General features: G+C 35.4%; 1 protein-coding gene across 13 annotated transcripts in view; it reads left to right on the top strand.

Annotated features, from left to right (window-relative positions):
- The window catches only part of PUM2 (pumilio RNA binding family member 2), a 92108-nt gene that overhangs the window by 70343 nt on the left and 12491 nt on the right, over nucleotides 1-9274 (top strand). For all 13 annotated transcript variants that reach the window (XM_027113759.1, XM_027113761.1, XM_027113753.1 and 10 more), the window contains one exon: nucleotides 7884-8151. In XM_027113759.1, coding sequence (XP_026969560.1) covers nucleotides 7884-8151 — 268 coding nt within the window. The remainder of the gene's footprint in view (nucleotides 1-7883; nucleotides 8152-9274) is intronic.

Raw genomic sequence — 9274 nt, forward strand, 5'->3', positions numbered from 1 at the left:
CCTTCATTCTCAAAGCAATCAAGGAACTTGCTTGTAGTCATGAAGTTAGTAAGGAACAAAAATTTTGAGTCCAGGTCTACCTGGTTCATTCCAAGGTGTCACACTGCTTCTCAAAGAATGCTTTTATTTCTGTCTACTGTCGCTCTAAATAAATAAAGGATCTTTTCCTATTCCCTAAGTTTAGAATTTTTGTGAACTTTTTATAAAATTGTGGTAAAATATAATTTAGCCTATTGTGAGTTGGTGGGGAAAGTGAGTTTGAATGTCAGTATATTGGCATTTTTCACTTGCCTGCAATTGACTTTTTTTTTGGCTCCTTTGGGTCTTCATTGTTTCGCGGGGGCTTTCTCTGGTTGTGGCGAGCAGGGGCTCCTCTTCCTTGTGGTGCGCGGGCTTCTCACTGTGGTGGCTTCACTGTTGTGGAGCACGGGCTCTAGGCGCACGGGCTTCAGTAGTTGTAGCACACAGGCTCAGCAGTTGTGGCTCGCACGCTCTAGAGTGCAGGCCCAGTAGTTATGGCACACGGGCTTAGCTGCTCCGTGGCATGTGGGATCTTCCTGGCCCAGGGCTTGAACCCGTGTCCCCTGCGTTGATTCTTAATCACTGCACCACCAGGGAAGTCCCCCTGCAATTGACTTTTAATCTAAATTAAATACTTTTTACTTCAAGGATCTCATAATATTTTATTGCTAATTTTTAAATTAAAACTGATCAGATAAGGGTCTTTACATGATATTCTAAATAGGATAGTAATAAGCTTAATTTATACTGAAACTAATCCCTATTTTATGTTTATCTTTTATGTGTAGTTTTATTGGCCCCCGTTTAAGAATTCTGGGGTCTCATGAAAATTTTTATTTAATTAATTTATTTTGCTTAATTAATTCACTTAATTTATTCAACCAATGTCAGATCCCTATATGCCAGACAGTGCTTGACTTGAGAGACACTTGAAGAAAACATTATTCTACCCACCATCAAGTTTGATTTTTTTGTGGTGAATACAGATGAGTAAACCAGTAATTACAGTATAATGATTGTAATGCTATTGCCTTATTGCACTTTATTTAACACAGTGATTCTCTCCATTAGAATTATTATCTTTCCTTTCTGGTCTTTTTGTACCAAATTAACCACAGGCTAGATTATATTAGAGTTGTTTCTGGGTTTTTTCTCCCTACTAGATTAGAAACAAGAAAGCTGAAACCATTCTCCACAGCTTTAACAGTACAGTTGACCCTTGAACAACACAGGTTTGAACGGCCCAGGTCCACTTATACATGGATTGTTTTCCTCCCAAAAAATGCGGAAAACTGGGAAATTTTTTTGGAGATTTGCAACAACTTGAAAAAAATCGCAGACTGCATAGAAATATCAAAAAAATAATTAAAAGTTAGGTATTTCATGAATGCATAAAATTATAATTATATATATAGCATATAACGTGTTAATAGACTGTATGTTACTGGTAAGGCTTCTGGTCAACAGTAGGCTGGCTACTACTAGTTAAGTTTGGGGGAGTCACAACTTATATGTATACTTTGGTGGGGTGGGGTGGGAGTCGATGCTCCTAACCTCCGTATTGTTCAAGGGTCAACTGTACTCAGATCTCAACAAAATGGTTGGAGTAATTTAAGTGGCTTTGTTTCTTTCTGTTTTATCGATGAGTTTATTTTTGGACACTGGCTACTTGTTTAAAAAAATTATTTCACATCCTATATAGATTTCTACATTAAAGCATTGTTTAACTGGTAGTGTGTTCTCTGATCAGTGTGTTAAGATCATACTCTGTAGAGTACTGCACTTTGAGAAGTTTTATGACGGTTGTGAGTTTTTATTTTTGCCTGTGTGTGGTGTTCTTTGGTTTGGGGTAGGGGTAGGTTTTTAGAGTGTCCTCATGTTCAGTAATCACAGAAGTAGTTTAGTTTTCAATAAAGATGTAAGATTCAGACAGTTCTTGAAATCATATAAGCCTTTTTTGATGGAATAATGGAAATTGGCAAGGTGAGTAGAGGTAGAAGTGAGATATAATACTAGTCTGAACTACATAGTTCATATGTTAAAAACTCAGTCTGTTTAAATGCTCTTTAATGAATGAGGGAAGATTATTAATATTAAGTATCTTCTGTGAAGATGGCCTCTCTCTTACCTTTATATTTTTAAAAAGTTGAAGCACTAGATGCTAAAAGGTAGATTAATTACTTAGTTGCTTTTAGAAAAGAATTACAAGCAATAGAAATGGAAACAACAGATTTTTATTTTGGTTTGCACCTGATGTTGTTTGCTTACAGATGGTCATAAAATGTAAAAATTTAAGATAGCACACTTGACATATTTATGCTTTTTGCTTTTTATATTAGTCTTTTAAGATGATGTGGAAGATTATACTTTTAACTAGAATTATGTAGGTTTTTTAATTCATTGAAGCCTTGGTTTTTCCCGAGTAAAAATTTTGTGTCTTTATATGGCAAATATATAGTTAAAAAATTTACATGGTTTACTCTCCCATGTAACCTCAAGCATATCCCAGATTTAAGTATGGTATATGGCATTAAATGTTCTTCATGAGGTGTAGCAGAGTATAACCGAAAGGGAATTATTCAGATATAATAGTTAAAAAAAAAACTCAGTCTAGTTATTAGCTATGCATCCTTGAATAAGGATTTATTAAGGATTTAGCTTCTCTAAGCCTATTGTGTCACAAGTAAAATGGAGATAATATCCTTGTCTCAGAGTGTTGTTAAGATAGCATTATATATTAGTGTTCTAAGGCTGCTGTTACAAATTACAACTAAGTGGCTTAAAACAGATTTATTGTCTCACAGTTCTGAAGCTTAGAAGTCAAATTAAGGTGTCAACAGGGCCATACTCCCCTTGAAGGCTGTAAGCACAATCCTTCCTTGCCTCTTTCTGGCTTCTGATGGTTGCTGATAACACTTAACGTTCTTTGGCTTGTAGACACAGCACGCCAGTCATCGCCTCCATCATTACCTGGCATTCTCCTTATGTGTCTGTCCTAATTTTCCTTCTCTTATAAGGACACCAGTCATTGGATAAGAGCCCAACCTACTCCAGCATGACACCTCATTTTAACTTGATTACATTTGCAAAGATCCTATTTCCAAATAAAGTCAAATCCACAAGTACCAGGAGTTAAGACTTGAACATATCTTTTGGGGAAGCCCAGTTCAGCCCAGTACCATGTAAACTCTGGTCCCCCCAAATTCACGTTCAGCCCACATGCAAAATACATTCACCCCATTCCAGCATCCCCAAGAGTCTTGAACCATTCCAAAAGTCCCAAATCTTATTTTCTAAATCAGGTGAGATTCTGAATGTGGTCCACCCTGCGGCAAAATTCCTCTCCATCTTTGGGTCTATGAAACCTAGGAAACAAGTTATCTGCCTCCAAAATACAGTCATGGGACAGGCATAGGTTAGACAGTTCCATTTGCAAAAGGCAGAAATTGGAAGGAAGAAAGGAGTTACATGGCTGTTACAGTCTACTCTGAATGTTCCATATATTTCTTTTGAAAAGTAATCAGAGAAAAAAAATAGCGAACTGAAAGTACTAAGTGTATGGGCTCTGGGTTAGAACTAACTGAAGGTAATAGCTTAAAGTGGAATTAGGTCATCCTCATTTTAGACTTTTTCCAACTATGCATTCTTTATCATTTATTCTTTGCCCACTCCAACTAACCTAGTCATCTTTCATTATCATCTTATCATTCTTGAGCTTTCCAGAGCCTCGCCTTCTGAAAGGGACTCTACCTAGTAGCCTATATGTAGTTGTACCCTTTTCGGGACCCTGAATCTACTTGGATTACCATTTTTATTTGAAATTAGTAGTTGAAAACTTGCTCTAAAATGAAACCTTAATTTATCTTGATTCTAATTTATTAGCCTCCAAACCTCTATCAGAATAATCTTCAGGTAGACTTTTTTTTGTTTTTAAATAAAAACTATCCACTGGGAAAGATTTGAGAATCTTTATTTTTTAAAAAGTAGAAAAAGTAGGGGCTTCCCTGGTGGCGCGGTGGTTGGGGGTCCGCCTGCTGATGCGGGGGATGCGGGTTCATGCCCCGGTCCGGGGGGATCCGGCGTGCCGCGGAGTGGCTGGGCCCATGAGCTGTGGCCGCTGGGCCTGTGCGTCTGGAGCCTGTGCTCCACAGCGGGAGAGGCCGCAGCGGTGAGAGGCCAGTGTACCGCAAAAAAAAAAAAATAGAAAAGGTAAATAAATAAAAGAATAGGCTCAGGAGTTGTTATTCCGGATCCCAGGGAGGTGGAAAATAATGAAAAGAAAAAACTTTTGAGATTTATTTTGTGGTGGTTTCAGTTGTTTTATATTTTTCTCCCCTGTGTTTTTCACAGTATTAAGATCTTTTTGATTTCTGGTATTAAATAGGGAAGAATTCTAAAACAATAGACTTCTCAAGGAAATTAATGAAAACTTATAAAATCATATTATTTCTACTAGGATAGTTGTGAGGTGTTTGCCTTCATTCAGTTGTCATGAATGAACTTGATAGATGCCTATGTAAATAGCGTATAAGGGGCAGCACACTACTGTGTGATGAGCTCTGGCCTAAGACTCCTGGTTGCCTAGCTGCATGTCACATCACTTTTGGATTATAGTGACTTCATCTGTGAAATTATAGTACAGATCTCCATGTCCCATACACTCTTATTAAGCTAGTGATTAAGCAGTGATAAATGATAGGGGTGAGGTCAGTGATAAATTGAAGGGACTGTTACCGTTTAACACATTTGGTGCAGAACACATCTTTTAGATGACCAGTAGCAATGGTATGAATATAGATGACCAATTTGTATGTTTGTTTTTAACTAATTTTGAAATAATTTCAGACTTAAGAGGAAATCATTAACAATTAAAAAAAAAAAAACCTAGCCAGATTCTCCAAATGTTATTTAACTGCATTTGCTTTCTTGTTGTTTCCCTCTACTCGCTTCCCCTCTCTGCATTTGCCTGTCCCTTCACACCCATTTGTTTTCCCTGATAACTTTTGAAAGGAAGTTGCAGACACAGTGTCCCTTACTCATGAACATATCAGTGTGTGTGTGTGTGTCCTGAAAGTAAGGACATTCTTTTGTCAAAGTCAGGAACTTAACAATACTACTATCAAATCAGCCGACTTTATTCACTTTGCCAGTTGTCTCATTGAAATCCTTTATAAGAAAGGCGGGGGGGGGGGCATTGGGGCGGAGAGGGCGATTGATGGATTTGGGGGCTCACACATGACATTTATTTGTCATGACTCTTATTAATCTTGAACTATTTCTCAGTCTTTTATGACCTCAACATTTTTGAAACGTATAGGCAATTTTGTAAAATATTCCTCAATCCCAAAATAGTTTTGGATGACATGCTTTCAGTGTTTAAAAACAACCAGTTTTGTGTTTTTTTTTTCCCCCACGTGGCTTGTAGGGATCTTAGTTTCCTGACCCGGGATTGAACCCAGGCCTCAGCAGTGAAAGTGAGGAGTCCTAACCACTGGACCACCAGGCAGTTCCCTAAAAAACCAAATTTTAAATGTTTAATGAATATTTTAAATTGAGTTGAAATGCTTATTTAATTAATTTGTAAGGAAACGAAGGTATCCTGGCCCTTTGTGAAATTAATTTTTCAACTTTATAAATGAAAGTGCTAATTAGTCTTCTAGAACTGAAATTCCAAGATTTTTTAAAACTCAAGGCAGTTTGGCATCATTAGACATTTTAAGTTGTCAAAGTGCATCAGGAGTTTGGTATATTAGGAGCTGATAGAATATAATCAAGAAATATCTAGACACAGGAGGAATTCCTGTTGGATATTGATAGGACTACTTGGAAGGTACCAAATAAAATTGTCTTTTCTGGGGTAAGTATGTATTTTGAATTTGGTGTTGAAACCTTTAGTGCATTAAGAATAAGGAGGTAGGATTAGGCCTTGTTTCAAGTAGTGATAAGCAGTGGTACAGAGATAGTAATGAATAAGAAGGAGAGAAGTGAACAATTAGGGTACTATTAGGAAATTCATGTGAAAAGTAGGTTTGGAGTAATGACTTGAAAAGTAAGCTGAAGAACATAGAGAAGGTACTCTAGCAGGATGCTGTAGGTTTTTAGTATAAAATGACATCATCAAAGTGGCCTTTGAATGGGAAGATATAATTGTTATTTATGAAAACAGATTGGAATGATAAGCAGAGCACCCCTACCCTACAAAAAGTTTAAAGAATTGTTATCGAGACTCGAATGGGCTAATGATCAGTTATTGTTGTGAACGGTTGATGGTACTATAAACAGAAATAAAAATAGGGGACTAGAAGGATTAATAGTGAAGAGATCGAGACAGTATTAAAAAACTGAATTCTTTTACTTTTTAGACTTTTCATATATGAGCACGAGTTTATGTAGAACTGCAATGAACATGAGAATTTGATGTCAATGACTTTGGTGTATAAAACAGCTTGTTAAAGTTATACACTTTCAGGAAAGATATTACAGAACTAGACCTCAGGCAGTTGATATTACATTAAATATGTATAAATATTTGTGTACTCACTATGTATGAGGCATCGTTTTAGGTACCACGTATCTAGCACGTAGGCGAATGTAATTCTATGGCACTTACATTGGAAATGGGGCTGAGGATTCAAATAAATAATAAATATGTATAATATACTGGATGATGGGAAATTTAATGAAGAAAAATAAAGCTAGGGCAGTGGGGACTGAAAGTAAAAGAGGGATATTCTAACCCGCTTCACTCTCCAGGATTATAACTCTTTTACTGCTCCTTGTCCCTGTAACTCTTTTTGGCCCTTAATGCCTCTCTATAACTTTGCACTGACAGTGTGTCCTTGGCACCATCTATACTTTGTGGCCTGGATTGTACATACAGCACTATTCTAAATAGAAGTGATATACAATAGTGAAAGCTGGCGGTGGGTTTTGTTTATCTGAACTACTAAATCTGCATTTTATAATTTTCTGTACATTTTTCTTTTTTAAAAGGACACTGTCAAGTACTTTTAAATGGTTATATGTAATAAGAACAATTACCTGCTTCTATTTATTTTTGTTTTTATCAACTGCCCTTTAGTAGTAGTCTTTGGAATGGGATATAAGTTAAAAAGGCTTTTTATTCATTTGTTTTAAATGGTCAACATTAAAGCTCTAGGAATAATAAATATGTTTACTGCTACTATTTCTTGTCTGTAAAACAGTAGTATTTTTATGGAGAGTAATTTTTAAATAAAAAATTTAAATAGTGTGTAATTTGGCTTTATTATCTGATATTGTGGGTTTTTTAAGTTTGAAATTTAATCGGGTTAACTAAGAAATCATTTTTTTTTACATAAGTATATATGACTTAATGAATTTTTATATATTCCAAAAAAGTACAGATTTAGTTGGTGTTAACACTGTGAGTAAATTTCAATTAAACTTTTAGTGGCTTAAAATCTGAGTTTGGTAGCTGTTTGTAACTTGCTTGTTAATGTAATTGAAAATTTTGTTGGTGGTTTCAGTATTCTGGTATTGATACTAGTATGTATGACATTAGTTGTTATAATTATGTTTTAAACTAAACTTCCAAGAACGAATACAGGTTTTGTGTATGACATTAGACGTTTTTAAACTAAACTGCCAGGAACAAATACAGGTTTATTTTTCGCATGTTTTCTAGTCTCTTTTTTCCCCCATATTATAGCCAGACACATTAAGTAAATGTGTGAGATTTCTCCTTCACCTTTTTCTGTTATACCATATAGGAATTAGTGGGGTGAATATTTCTATATTGACTGACTTCTTGGTTTAAATGACTTTTATTTGAGGAATGACTTTGTCAAAAATATTTGCTGACCACAGCTGCTTTGTTGTAGGAGGACTGACAAATGGTAGTGGTCGATATATCTCTGCAGCACCTGGAGCAGAAGCAAAATATCGAAGTGCTTCAGGCACTTCCAGTCTGTTTAGCTCCAGCAGCCAGCTCTTTCCTCCTTCTCGGCTTCGGTATAATAGGTCTGATATTATGCCTTCTGGCCGAAGTAGATTGTTGGAAGATTTCAGAAACAACCGCTTCCCAAACCTTCAACTTAGAGACTTGATTGGACACATAGTTGAGTTTTCTCAAGACCAGCATGGTTCTAGGTAGGTGATTATTATTTATGATACTTTCTATTGCATTTTTGCTTTGAAAGAGCCAAAGTTTTTCTTGACTAGAATGATTTAACCTTTATAAAAGTTAGAATTGTTTAAAAAATAAATATCCAATATGGATTTTTCTTTCCTGTTAGGATGAACTATAAAAATACAGGTTTTTAATTTATTTTCTGTGGTTCTTCAGTTTTCTATAATAAAAATAGAGCAATGTCCTTTTATTGGATTATCTTTATTACATTGACAGAATACATTTAATTTCTTCAAATTTCCTTTTGAAAATAATGTTCCAAATTACATTTATGGACTTGTGTCCCTGATATATACTTTGTCTAAAAAAATGTTTAAAACAAAGTTTACATTAAACAGACCACGTGTACTGTAATGCTTGAGGTACATGCAAATTAGTGTTCTCAAGATAATACACAGAAAGGAAAATAGTAGTAGAATTCTAACACATTTACTAAATTTGAGGTATCTTTTTAAAGTAAATCTAAAATTTTTTAAAGTAATTTTTCGTTATATAGTTGCATACAGATTTTATCTCCCTATGGTTGAAAGTTCTTAAAGTTCCTTAAGAGTAGCAAATCGACCTTGTGTCACTCACAATGGCTAGCTTTTTTTTTTGGCCGTGGCATGCGGGATCTTCCCCAACCAGGGATCGAACCCATGCCCCCTACATTGGGAGCACGGAGTCTTAACCACTGGACCACCAAGGAAGTCCACAGTGGCTAGCTTAGTTAGGAATTAAGTTGTGTCTCATGAATTTTATTTCTAAAGGTTTCTTTTATTATGTTCTAAAAATACTTAGTAATAATATGATTATTAAAAATAAATGAATACCAGTAATATCTTTGTAGTTTTTCATTGATTATAATAGAACCAGAACTAACTTAAGAGGCATTAAACATCTTCACGTCCAGATTTTTTGCCAGTCTAACTAGAAGTTATTTTAAATTAAGGTGTTAACAAAGAAATGCTCCATAACTTTTGTTCTTTTTATTTTAAATTGAATAAAATGTTTTAGTACTATTTCTGGAAATGATTTTATTTATGTGGATATGTATACACACACACACACACACACACACACACACACACACACACACACACA

This window comes from Aethalodelphis obliquidens, unplaced genomic scaffold, assembly GCF_003676395.1.
Source record: "Aethalodelphis obliquidens isolate GAN/ISIS:26980383/991018 unplaced genomic scaffold, ASM367639v1 scaffold12, whole genome shotgun sequence".
In the NCBI taxonomy this organism is placed as follows: domain Eukaryota; kingdom Metazoa; phylum Chordata; class Mammalia; order Artiodactyla; family Delphinidae; genus Aethalodelphis; species Aethalodelphis obliquidens.